This window comes from Puntigrus tetrazona, unplaced genomic scaffold (genome assembly GCF_018831695.1).
Source record: "Puntigrus tetrazona isolate hp1 unplaced genomic scaffold, ASM1883169v1 S000000456, whole genome shotgun sequence".
In the NCBI taxonomy this organism is placed as follows: Eukaryota; Metazoa; Chordata; class Actinopteri; order Cypriniformes; family Cyprinidae; genus Puntigrus; species Puntigrus tetrazona.
The window spans coordinates 93,547-107,860 of NW_025048098.1; the positions used below are offsets into that span (position 1 = coordinate 93,547).

The 14,314-nt window shown below is 35.5% G+C and overlaps 1 protein-coding gene across 1 annotated transcript; it reads right to left on the reverse strand.

Moving 5' to 3' along the window:
* Positions 1-3,765: 3,765 nt before the first annotated feature.
* LOC122333988 (GATOR complex protein MIOS-like) lies at positions 3,766-13,822 on the reverse strand. Its single transcript, XM_043231856.1, is given in 12 exon segments — positions 3,766-4,663; positions 5,170-5,299; positions 5,401-5,605; positions 6,337-6,489; positions 7,055-7,213; positions 7,293-7,358; positions 7,487-7,656; positions 9,800-9,863; positions 9,865-10,055; positions 10,244-10,342; positions 11,190-12,526; positions 13,700-13,822. Coding segments are annotated over 11 exon segments (2,634 nt in total). The 5' UTR covers positions 12,496-12,526; positions 13,700-13,822; the 3' UTR covers positions 3,766-4,572.
* Between the last annotated feature and the right edge of the window lie 492 nt (positions 13,823-14,314).

A 14,314-nucleotide genomic window follows, 5' to 3' on the forward strand; every position in this document is an offset into this window, starting at 1 on the left:
AGCGATAACCATCGACCGAAACATTTTTAGCCCAGTACACACACCTTTTCTCAATGCACTTGTTGGGGGCGGCTACGCTACATTCACTTGCAGATTGCAGCGAGGCAGCTGCAAGGTCTTTGTGTGAAGGAGAAGCGTTTCAAATGCAAATCTACACAAGCATCAGGCACTCCACGAGGACAGGAGATAGAGAGCTGTCTGACTTAATAGGTGCAGCCTGCCTGGTCAGAACCGTTTAGACAATAGCGGTTTACTCAGATAAGAACGGGAGGTAAAAATGCGAACGACTGTCAAAACCATTTTTAAAAACTTCTTTACCAGACTCGCACAAAACCGAGGAGATAAGACAACGCCATGTTAAGAATGGAGCTTACTAACTGTATAGTACGTGACTAGTAGGATGCCGCCATTATGCAAAGGTCCCAAAAACAATGTGCATGATGTTCAATTCAAGTTGCATTCAAGTCAAGTCGGTAAGGCTGTATTTATGAGTTGAATGTATGAGAACGCTCTTGTGAGTAATTACAGAGAAAACTCTCTTCTCCTCCAGTTTCCAAGTTTAAGGGCATGTCAGTGAGAAAACATTTATGTAGAATTAGTAAAGAGGCACGATATGGAATATTGTAGTACAATACCAAAGGAATATGTAATCCATTTAATTGACAGCAACTTCAGAAAGTGACAAAAAAAAAAACTTTTATGATTTATTTTTGTTTAAAAGGTAGACATCGTCGTTTTTTCTCAAAACAAAGTACGACTGACGCTTGTAATTACGACTAAATACAAATATCGGATGGTTTGAACACACATTGGGGAAAAAAAAGCTCAATATGGTAACATTTTAAAATAAAACTAAAAACTGAGAATAAGAATACACTGAACGAAAAGAAAAAGAAATTAAAAAAATGATAAAAGGGTCGAAGCAAAGTCACTTTCTAGTTCATCTATCGTGACTTTCGAAATGGAAGGTCAAGTTGGAAGATTGCATTGTGGACAGCCGTCCATACAGACGATGCTGTTTACTGTTATACAGTGCAGAATAGTAGTATGTCAGTATTCTACAGATGGGATTGTCGCTCTGAGGAATCGCTCAAAGCGAGTGGATAACGTGCGGTACAATTGCTCAAAAATAAACCATTATTGCTAAATAATTTTTGGTGATAATCATCATTGTATATAATATCTTACTTTACACAGCTGCTGGTCAAATGAACATAAATGAAGGTGGAATATTTGCATAAAATGGCCAGCTGTGTAGGAAATCAATTGACTAGGACATTAGTGGATTATACGGCTTAAGCGTCGTTATTATGAGATATAAATATCAAATGCCACCATTGATCAATTAAGTCAAGTCACCTTTTCTTATAGGGCTTATAAAAGATTGTGTCAAAGCACTTAACAGTATCAAACTGGAGAATAGTGTCAGTAACGTATAATTACAAAACGAAACACTCAAGCTTCAGTTAAAGGCATTTCATTATTGAATTCACAGATGTCACTGTCTAGCTCTGTTTAGATTTAAGTAATACTGGTGCAATCAAATCGACAATAATTGCTAGAAATTAAGGGTCAGAATCGTACTAAAATACACAGAAATGCAAAGAAAAACGGACCGACAGAAAGAAACATACATGGTCATAAAATGTCAAACTCAATGATCTAATCTTCTTTTTACAGAAACATACTGTACATCAACACACACACACACACACACACACACACACACACACACACACAAATATCTCTGCTGACCACAGAAATGCGTTGCTGGACTGGATGGGGGTCTCTAGAGGCCTAATCTTGGTCTGGATCTTAGCGGGTCTAGGTTTTGGTTTGGGTGCTGTCTGTAACTTTGATAGAATACGACGGGTTTGATTTCTACTGTAAGTGTGACAGACAAAAGAAAGCAAACCCGTGCTGTAACAAACAACCTCGAGGGCAATCAGATCGGAGATTTAATCTCAAATGCAGCAAATACAAAATCCCTACATCTATAAAACCCGAGGAAGAAATCATCCACTCAAAATAGCCAACGTGGAAGATGAAGTTAAATCAAGCTCACGTTAAATATGGATTGTATCCGTACAAAAGGGCGTAAGAACAAACAAACTTTCAAAACTGAAGTAAAAAAGAGGTTTAAATGACAATTTATACAAATTATGTCATTACAAAATGACAAAGTTAGCCGGCTTACAAAAAATAAAACGTACCTCTTCCTGGTGTTATAAAATGATTCTCTGATGGGATCCTGGTGGGTTTAGTGATTTGCTTCATGTTTGCAGCATGTGATGATGATGATGATGATGGTGATGATGAAGGACTTCTGCTGTATCTTGAAGAGGAGAATAACGTTGTTCTCGTATGGTCACTCCATCTCAGAGCACTCTTATTAGAGTCAGTCTGAAGTCTGGAGTTACTGTTGCACTTGGCGCATTTATGAGCACGAGGCGCAATAATAAACTCCAGAACGAGAACCGAAAACGTGTTCATGCGAAAAGCCGATTTATAATTGCACCTCACTTCCTCTTAACCTGCTGTACGTACGCGCACAAGCCTGTCGTTCCCTGTAAAACTCTGAATCAAAGCGGACGCAAAGTTCAGAAGCGGGTCCAAACTCCCCAGCGTTTCTGCTCTGACAGATGTGTACTAGCAGCAAAGGCTGTGGGCGGGAGGAAGGCGCTTGCAGGCTGAATCTGATTGGAGCAGAAACCAGCGACGCTCGATTCTTATTGGCTTGCGAGTTCCTTCTTGCAGCGAAGAACCAATGAGATCGCTGCTGGGGTGGCGTTTAGTTTCGCGTGGAAAATAGGCATTGTGCCTTGGAGCTGCGGAATGTTTTTTTTTTTTAATGTTGTTTTATATTCTGAACAGAGAAAGTGTAGGAGTTTTGTTTGCATTCTGGAAATAATTACTTAAATTATATTAAAGGAATAATTCAAAAGAAAAAAAAAAAATTCTCGGCCTAATTCTGTTCCGAACCCATAGGACCAACGCAAAAGCTGACGTTCACTCCATCCTTTAAGCTCCAAAAATGGCAAAAACAGTAGTTTTGACAAACAGGAAGCTGTTGTGTGTAAATCGTGTGAGAAACAGACCAACATTAAAGTCGTTTATAAACAAAAACCTTCCTTCTTACGCATTATCTTGTCCCCTCAAAAGACGAGGGAACTTTTGATGAATCATAGCTAAAATTCTATTAGTTCTCATGACAAAGCACTTTTTCCAAATTCTCCAAGGGGATAATGTTGTCATGGGTTCCCTCGGGAATTTCTTATTGTTTTGGTCCACACCATAAATCATAGCCAGGCCAAAAGTGAATTGGATGTATGAGCGCAATTTATGTTGCAGAACAAAATGTAAAAGTCTCAAGAAAGTAAAGTTAACCACAGACCATATTTTACAATATATTACTCACGAATCCCAAACAAAGCTAGGCACAAAAACAATAGAAAGTCCCGAGTCCCATTTCTCCAAAATGCAAATTGTCTTTCTGGTCTAAGGACTGCAAACTCAATGGCTTTATTGTCATGAAAATGTCACAACGCCAAAAAAAAACTAGTTTGGTCCAAAAATATAGATCTAAAATAGCCTTTTCTTGGTGAACTATGACTCGCCACACAGTAAAAATTTCAAACTTGCTCTGAACTGTTCATTTCTGCTTATCTTCATCATAACTTCATATCATATCTGCATATCTTCGTCACAGTTCACTAAACCAAAACATCTCATTTAGTTGAATAATGAAAACACCGCATTCAAAACTCCTTCAAAAATGGTTTAATAACATTAATCGTCGACGCAAGTACTTTTTGCTTGTCCAAAAATAAGCACACAATAGTTAGGATGTTAAGTTGTTGCATTGATTGTGCAATAAATTAAGGTAAGCATTTCAAAACAGCATTACCCTCGGGATCCGAAAATGCAACACTCAGCCAGAGCTAATGTTAATCGACAACAAAAATCACTTTGTGTTATTTGTTAAAAGCAATTTTTAAAACAAACTGAACAGATGTGACGTAGATCCGTGACAAATCGAATTTTCAACTGAGGTTCGGTGTGGTATGTGGAGTAATATGCAATAAATACAGAATAATAAAACTGAACTCAAAGGCGAGTAGTGGAAGTAGCGACGGATCGTGTGAAAGCACTTTCCAAGACACAAACAAAACATTCCTTACATGCATCCTCAGGTTAAATCTCTTTCCACGCCTCTAACGTTGACACTGAAATTGTTTTATTCATAGACACTCCTGATGCTGGACCACAAATGCATAGGTCAGACATTCTCATGGGTTCTCTCTCTGAGAAAACACCACTGCCTGTGGGTGGCTGAGTTAATCATTGGTAACATAACCCTAACAGTCTAACTGCTTTAGTTCCCGTGACAATAGAGCACCTGTCGTCAACTTCAATGCCAGTGAGGTACGCAGATCAATTCGGAAAAGACACATGAGCTCTTCTTTAACTTTGGAAACTGTGAGAGCTTTGCCGTTGACGCTTACAGTACTAATGTTGGTAGTTGGTTTCTAGTAGTTTCTGTGGGAGATTTAAGTTAAGGCAGAAAAGCCTTTATACGCTGTCGGAAGGCACCAGGTTGCCTGTGGTGTCCAGCTGCATGCATTTACAGGTGCAGGCCGAAACGGGACACTCGCTGTGATCTCTGCAAGAAAACACAATATAAGTGCACTTTACAGTTAATACTATACACTGCAGTTCAAAAGATTGAGGTTGGAAACATTTTTCAAAGAGCACTTTTATATTTGCCAAGGTTGCGTTTCTTTGGTCCGAAACGCAGTGAAATGTTGTCAATATTGTGAAATATTTTCACGGTTCAAAATAACTTTTGGAATGCATTTTAAATAGTTATTTATTGCTTTAATGCTAAAGGTGTTTTTTAAGCGTCTTCAATGTCTCACGATCCTTCAGAAATCATTCTAATATGCAGATTTTCAAGAAACTATAATATTTCTTTATTTCAGCATGCTTCGATAAATCAGAGTTTCCAAATAATTTATATAAAAATAGAAATCCTTTGTACCGCCATAAATGTCTTTGCTGTCACTTTTGATCAATTTAATACATCCTTTTTGAATAAAAGTATAACCTATATTTGAATTTATGAGATCATCAAATAAATGCGACAATATGGATGAATACGAGTCCTACCTAAACCAGCTGAGCATGTGACCCGCGTGACCCCCGTGCCGGCAGTTGTGGCACCAGGTGAACCAGTTATTGAACTGTGCAAGCTTTTTGTCTCGTGTGAGATCAGCTTTCTCATCTGCTTTTCCTGTGCCTGATGAGATGGATGAGATGAGTCTCGCAAGTGAACTGAAAACGTTTACATTATGGTATCGTATATCGAGAAGAACTTTGAAGGACCCATCCGTCTGTTACCTGGGCAGCTGGACACCGGTGTGCCCATGTTCATTAAGCAGAGGGCACAGCGTGGTAGTGGTTTACGACAACCAGGGCAACTGGTGACCTTTGACTTGGTGGGTGAACCGCTGACCCCGTACTGACTAAATCCACGGCCCTGATGAGGCATCGCTGAGCAGCTGTATGATATAGACTTTCCACAGAAGTTACAGCTCACAAACACCTGCACAGAACAGACGTGAAAATAATAGAAGAAATCAGCATAAAAACACATTGGTACAAAGAATTGTATGTATTTATTATACATATTAACTAAATAGCGAAGTTAGAGATGCACACAAAAATGTAAAGAATATTATAATTATTATAAGTCACTCAAATATTTCATTAGAAAATTTGAATTAAAAATTTTAAATAAATAATACATTTTAAATAAATCTAGAATCTTTTAAATAATAGTAAAAACACGAGAATACAAATATGTATGTGTATATATATATATATATATATATATATATATATATATATATATATGTGTGTGTGTGTGTGTGTGTGTGTGTATATATATATATATATATACATATATATATATATAAACAAACATTGTTTAGATCAATTACAATATTTACTTTTACAATTTTACTGTTATAAAATTAAAAATAGTCAATTTAAAATGTAAGATTAAGTATGCTATTAATTCATGATATGTTAAGTAAATACCCAAGTTAGGGATGCACTAAATCTTAATCAATATACAGTATTGTTACAGTATTTAAAATTAAGTAAAAAAAAAAAAATATATATATATATATATATATATATATATATATATATATATATATATATATATATATATATATATATACAGACCACTAGTATTGAGTCTGACTGATACAAATGCGTCAGTGATCAAGACTTAACAACCGCCAGAAATAAAAACAACTTGATTCTAGCCTGTGCGAGTGGTTTTGAGCTGGGATCCAATTTGCTCCTATGTATGTCAAATTCAGCTCGTTTATGCCAAAACCTCCAGGCGTCCAACAGGTTACGATAGTTCTCGATCCAGCACTGCACCCGAGGGTCCTTCAGCACCTCTCCTGGGGAGCCCTGCCGCCACGAACACCACATAAATCAACATTTAACACACTCAGGTAGAGCTCAATCCACATCGGTTTTCCTGCTTTAACAAAACACGCGCCTCTTTTCATTCTCAGCATTTCTCTCCTCTAGCTCGCCGTCTAATCTAGCTGTCTGTTAAACCTATCAACGTATATTACGAATACACGTTGACTAAATAGCTTTTGCTACTCTTTTTCAAGTCACTTTAGATAAAAGCGTCTGCTAAATGCATAAACGCACAACAATTACATTCATCCTATCCATCTAATAAACATAAAATTATTTATATAGTTATATATTATTATAGCAATATTTTTGCTGAGCAAGCATGCACTATATTGTGACAGCAAAGACATTTCTGACGTTACAAAATATTTCTATTTCAAATAGATGTTGTTCTTTTTATTAAAGAATCTGGAAAAAAGGTATCACGGTTTCCACAAAATATATTAGTAATAATAACCAATGTCTCTGACCAATGTCTCTGACCCCAAACATCCACTTCATCCATTCGAGAGAAGATTGTCTTTATTTATTGTATTTATTCACTTACTTTGAGCATGCAGAAACTGGCCGTCTGCACGTCTCCGGTTCGGTCCACATAACTCTCCATGAGATCCACTCCATCTTTCGTCAGTCCCGTCAGCAAGATGCCCTCCAGATTACCAGCGTCCTTCATCTCGTTGGTCAACTTGTCTATGTAACGAGGCAACTTAAGAGAGGGAAAATGGACAGTGCGTTATACAGCGCACGATGAGACTTGGATGAACTCAAGAGCGAGCGGGTCTTACCTGAGCATCGTTTAGAAACATACATGCAAATGCCACCCTGTCTCTGACAGCCACACGACTCTCATACTACAAAACACAAAACACGCTTTTATTCAATAATTAGCCTTGGTATATTGACAACTGCATATTTTCAATTCGGTGCAATACTAAATATTCCTGTAAGCACGATACTGTGCTTTTTTTTGTTAACATACCAAGACGGCATCGTAGGCGGCAGGTTCACTGGTGAGGAAGGCAAACATGATGCACAGGTACGGCTTCTTCAGCTGGAGTCTGAGAGAGCTGCACATCTCTCTCCACAGGGAGTTTTTCTCATCAGTGTAGCCCGACAGAGCCATGGCCACCACGTTCAGGTTCAGATCACCTGATCACAACGAGATAAAGGTTATTAGAGGTATCTTAAACCAAGAAAAAACATTAAAAACAAAAACAAAATATTTAAAGAAATATATATATATATATATATATATATATATATATATATATATATATATATATATATATATATATATATATATATATATATTGCTTCATTTAACTAAGCCATTAAAGCCATAAAATAAATAACATAGACATTTTAAAAGAAAAAAAGAAAAAAAGGAAAAATATAATTTTTAAAAACACCTAAAAATAATTGAAAAACAAATGTATTTATGTGTGTATTATATATAAACAAAACATTTAATATTCATATATATATATATATATATATATATATATATATATATATATATATATATATATATATATATATAAATGAATACACAAATGCAAACAAAACATTTATATATAAAGTACATATAAAATTCATTTATTTATTAAGTATATATAAAAACAGTTTATTTTTTGCAAATATTTACATGCATACGCATTTATATTATTACGTTTTATATTGTATATAAATATTTAACATATAAACAGCATATAATTCCTAAATATATACATGCGTGTGTATTTATATAAACAAAATAAATTTATACAGTACACAGTCATGTATTATGTGAACAATGTTTTTTTTTTTATGTGATTGATCATTTGACAGCACTAAGTATATGATATCAATAACACTCGCTTTGTGTTCTAAGGAAGAAAGAACAATATATGCCATTTGGATGAGTGCGAACAAAACACAACGCAAGATAAAAGCCTTATGGCAGTATCTGTAAAAAAACACATCCTTTATGAAGATTATAAAAGATTGGATCTGTTTACCAAAGCCAAAACAAATTATGCTTAGTTAAAACCCAAACAACGGGCAATTATGAATGATAAGCAAACAGCTCCATATACCATATGTATCAACAGCTTTAGGGCATTTAATAATAACAGCTATCATTGTGCAATGCGATCCATGCTTTTGTCATTTTGTCAGTATATATGATCACTGCAAACAGGCAGCGGATGGCGTTCCGTGTTTATTTGTAGCCTGGATTTCACACAGTGCTTCTATCATTCATCCGAGGACAGGACTTCCTGTAAATCCCTAGCCTAGAGGAACACGAACATCCATCTCTATTTGAACGAGCTTCTCAGAATTGTTCAGATTAGATCCAATTTAAATAACTCACCAACAGAGACACATTATATATCGTTATCAGTCGATAAAGCTATTTTTTAACGCATATTATTTTCATCGATTCATATTGTGTATATTTATTATGCATCTAGTTATGAATCTTTCTACTGTGCGTTATATTGATATGTAAAAACAGTATCAAAGTAGCACACATTTATAATATTGGTGAACATATCATTAAAAAAATATTCAGCATCAGATTTGGACGTGACACTGACATTTCAAAGTAACATTGAATATATTATAACTAATATAATAATATATATATTATTCTAATATAATAATAATACATAATTCTATTCAAATAAGGGAGAAATGAAAAATAGAATTTCATACATCTGTAACCAGGGTTGTTATCATTAATTAAAACTAAAATAATAATTATATCAAAAATTTAAATTAAAATAAATATATACTTTTTATACACTAATATATAAAAAAACTTTAATAAATAAATATGTAATTTATAAGAGATGCAATATATTTAAATATATAGTGGATTTTTATTATTTTATTTTATTTGTCATATCATTAAAAAAATGCTTAGCATCAGTTAAATGTTTTGAATGTGACACTGATATGTCCAGTTCAGAAAAAATGAATTTTTATTTATATATATATATATATATATATATATATATATATATATATATATATATATATATATATATATATATATGTATTTGTTATATATGAATGTATTTGTTATATATATATATATATATATATATATATATATATATATATATATATATATATTTTTTTTTTTTTTTTTTTTTTTTTTTTTAATTCAGTGTTATTATCACTAAAACGAAATTAAAAAGAAATGCACAATAAAATCTTAAAAAATGCTTAATTTTTTTATGCAAAAAAACATTTTGTGGTTGACCAGTTAGTGCGTTTTCTGGTCACTGTTCCTCCAGCCCTGTACCTTTCTCTGCTGAAGCTCCTTTGTTAAGAATCTGAATGGCCCGTCGGATGTCCAGGTTAAAGAGGGGCGACAGCAGCGGCTCTCTCCCACTCGCCCTCCTGCTCCAGAGACTTCAGGAAGGGTTCCACATCGATGTCGGGCCCTCGACCGATCCAGCCGCACAGCTGCAGGGCCAGACTGCGCTCCTCGCTGTGGTACCGCGGCACATCGGTCTGCCTGTCTGAACCTGACCAGCAGCGTCGTGTCTCTGTCGTGCCTGAGAGAGAGACATCTCTTCAGAGGGCCTCGGTGACAGATACCATGAGGCTGACCGAGGCATTCAGCAGATATCTATGAGAAATACTTCTACTGTACAGAGCAAATACTTCTGCTCATCTGTACAACAATCATCATCATGTTCACAGAAAGAGTGATCAGAACAGATATTGTGTCGCTCGCACTTACCAGAGCTGGACTTGACAATGTTTTTGATGCCTGAGTAGATGAGCAACTGTTTATTGCTCTGTTGCTTCTGCTCCACATTTTCAGTGTACTGTTTCATAAGTAAAACTTGCATAGGAAATATAGAGATTTTAAATAGAACAATAATACCATATAAAAGAGAATACAATAAGAAATAATGATAACATAATAATTGTGAACATTTCTCAAAACAATATTTTGTTAAAACCGATATATTTTTGTTTATCAAAATCTAGCTTCCAATGTCAGATGCCACAGACCATTTAATAAAAAAAATGTAATAAAAAAATTTAAATATGTAAATATATAAAAGTATATATATATATATATATATATATATATATATATATATATATATATATATATATATACACAATATTATTTTACATAATTTATGTAACTTTTGCAAATCTTTTATATTGATTTTTGTAATATTTTGGGATACTGGATTTTTATATATATATATATATATATGTGTGTGTGTGTGTGTGTGTGTGTGTGTGTGTGTGTGTGTGTGTGTGTGTGTGTGTATACATATATATCAATATATTAGTATTAATCTGCCTATTCGAAAGTCATATATTAAAACAAACTATATACTTCTACAATTCCTACTAATAAAATTTATAAGTAAATAACACTGCAATAGAATGTATATTATAAACTATATTATGATGATATATGATGGTAATAATACTATTATTATTATTATTATTATTATATTATTATACATTTAATAATATAATATATATTTTATTTATGTTGTATTAGTATATATAATAAAATAAAGGTAATAATGATAATAATCAGTCAAGAGTCAAGTAAACAGCAAAACATTAATTAATTTAGTTTCAGTTTAGTTTGAAGGAAAACACTAAACAGTAACTATATGCTTTGAAAGGTTCAGTCGCTCTGCAGTGAAGGATATAATGGAGGGTGTACCAGAGCGACCTCAGCTGCGGGTCGTCTTCTCCGGCCAGCACATGGTTCCTCCAAACCTGCGTGGTGTCGTGGCCGTAACGCGACTGCGCTCGCTCCCTCATCTTAGTGGCGATGTCCTTCTCAGCAGCGGCCGGTCCCTGACCGCCGTCCTCCGCGCACTCGTACAGGTGCCGCCCGCACGCCCACATCAGCGCCGTGGTGGAGCTCCAGGCCAGCGATATGCGCTCGAAGACGGTGAAGTCGTTCATGACCCGGTTGGGAGACACCACCACCATGCGGTTCTGAGCGGACGGATGCCAGGCGAAGCTGCTGAGGATGCTCTCGCTGCAGGGCTGCACGCTGCGCTCGATGATGGTGGGCTCCACCTCGTCACCGAACGGCATGGGCGTGTGCTGCATGTCGTACAGCCGGATGATGTTGCTGTCCCGCGTGAGCGTGGCCAGCAGGCCCATGCGAGTGGGACACCACGCCACTTTGGTCAAAGGCTTAGGCTGCTCGGTTAAGGTGAAGACCGGTTTTTCGAATTTGCGCAAATCCCAGATGGCCACCTGGCCTTCGAAGAAGGACGCGACGCGATCCTGGAAGTGAGGGTCCACCGATACGCCCTGAATGGCTTTGGTGTTCACAAACGTCTTCTGGCTGGTGTTGCGCAGGTCGAAGATGGCCAGGTTTCGGTGCATCCCTGCAAGGAGTAACTTTTGATGATCGCGAGGGAGCCAACAAAGAGAAAGGCACGCGTCGTTCTGTCCGAGCTCGTACAGCGGTTTGGTCACCACCAACCCCGAGTCCACGTCTCCAGAGAGACGAACCTTCTCGGCAGGAACCGCCTCGGGAGAAAACTTACTACTTATGTCCCATATGAGAACGGAAAAATCAGCCCGGTGCTTGTCCAGACCAGCCGCCAGCCAGTTACTGTCCACCGGGTTCCACGCCAGCGTGTTGCATTGTCGGGCGTGCTTGGGCACGAACTCTTTACCCACCAGCTCCTTACATTTGGAGTTGTGGCTCTGTCCCAGACTGGTCAGGACGACTCTGCCGTTGGCCTGTCCGACGGCCAGCAAACACTCCGGCTCTTGTTTGGGATACCAGGCCACGCATTTCATATACGGGGTGTCGGAGTTGATGGCCAGCAGAGTGGCCGCCGTCTCCTCAGAGAGTGGAAGGGCGCCAGCTTTGGTCTCCGAGCTTCCCGCGGGTCCGATCCGATACAGACTGAGTTCGGTGTCGCAGATCACATAGCGGTCAGCGTGATGAGGAGACCACAGGATATCTGGCTTATAGCCGCTCGACATGGCAGGACAGTGGTGTCTTCAGTGCAGATGCCTGCGAATGATAAAGACTTTACATTTACTTGAATTAATCAAAACATTTATATTGCATATTGTATACATGTATGGGCAAATAAAGTTACTATAAATATATATATATATATATATATATATATATAATAAATGTATATATATATATATATATATATATATATATATATATATATATATATATATATAATAAAAAAAGTAATTTAGAGTTACTATATGACTAATTACATAATATGTCTGCACATAATATTCCTTTGTAATTGTGATTGTGATTATTAATTAAGGTCACCACAATTTTCACTGAATGATGTTCATACCATTTCTATGAAAATTTGCTAAAAACGACTGTATTAGTATTAGACCTAAAATGTGAACTATACAATGGATTGTTTGTTTGTTTTTTTAAATAAAAACCTTTTAGTTTTATATTAATACTAATAGCAGTATAATTTATATTAATACTAATAGTATTATAATGCTATACCAAAATTAAAACATAATACAAAGCTCTTACTATAAATGTAGAAAGAAAAGAAAACATCTTAAGCACACAGGATAACATAATGGGATTTTGAACAATTATATATATATATATATATATAATATAATATTTGTATATTATTTGTATATTATTTTTTATTACCCTTGTATATATAAAACACCAACATAAGGATTCGTTTTCTCTATGATTTCATCCTTCATACATCAAAGGGTTAAAGTTGCACATAAAAATAAACAATGAAGTTGGACATATAATAAAAACTAATGTTACCATGGCATTACCAAAGAGAAAGTTCTAGTACACTTTGTACACATTAGGTACAAAGCACTTCATGTGTTGAAATAAAAATTAAATGAAATAAAATCATTAATCGATCGCCTCGTGTATCTATCACTTCGTGTTAAGATGCAGATATCAAATTACTGAATAAAAAATAAAACTGATTTTTGAAAAAGAGGTAAATAGTGCAGATATAATTTAATGTTCTTATAACTTCATTCTAGTAAGAGTGAGTTAGCCGGTCGGCTATAGCTACACTAACCATTTCAACCTTTTATAACCGGAAACAGCTAATGACAGACACCATTCGCCAAATTGATACACAGGATAAACCATGCTTTAAAATATAAATAAATGATCGCTGTGTTCGTGAGCGTTCGATAAATATAAACTCACATTTGACGTGCAAACATGCTGAAGTTTGTTTAGGTAGCGTGAAGCCGGAAGCAGTGCAGATTGTAAACACAACGTGACAGAAACACACAAAATAAAAGTCCCGCTCCGTCTGACGAATGTAATGGATATCTACGGGCAGAGAGCGAGGTTGTACTGTTGTTACCGTCACAAAAATAACGTCTTTCGGGGAAATGCAGGAAATAAACTAATTAAATTAAATTAAATGTGAAATACAGACAATTTTCGCCACACACACAAAAACAACGCTCTGGTAAATCTTAATTATGTCATAAAAAGTTATGAGATAACAACGTCAAAATTATGACAGAATATCTAAAGTTGATTTATGTAGTAAGAGTATTTTTATATCATTATAAAAATAGTTTTTATCTTATAATTTTTTATTTTCAATTTTGAAAACACTTTTTTTTTACTTAATAATAAATAATGTTTTATATAATACTGCCATAATGTAACATTTCTATATCGAAATTATGAATTATAGTCATCATTTTCACTTTTTGGACAATTTTGACCTGTTATTTCACAACTGTTGACTTTCTGTCAAAGTTTTTTTAATGTCTTTCTCATGTGGTCGAAGCGCTAGTTTAATTT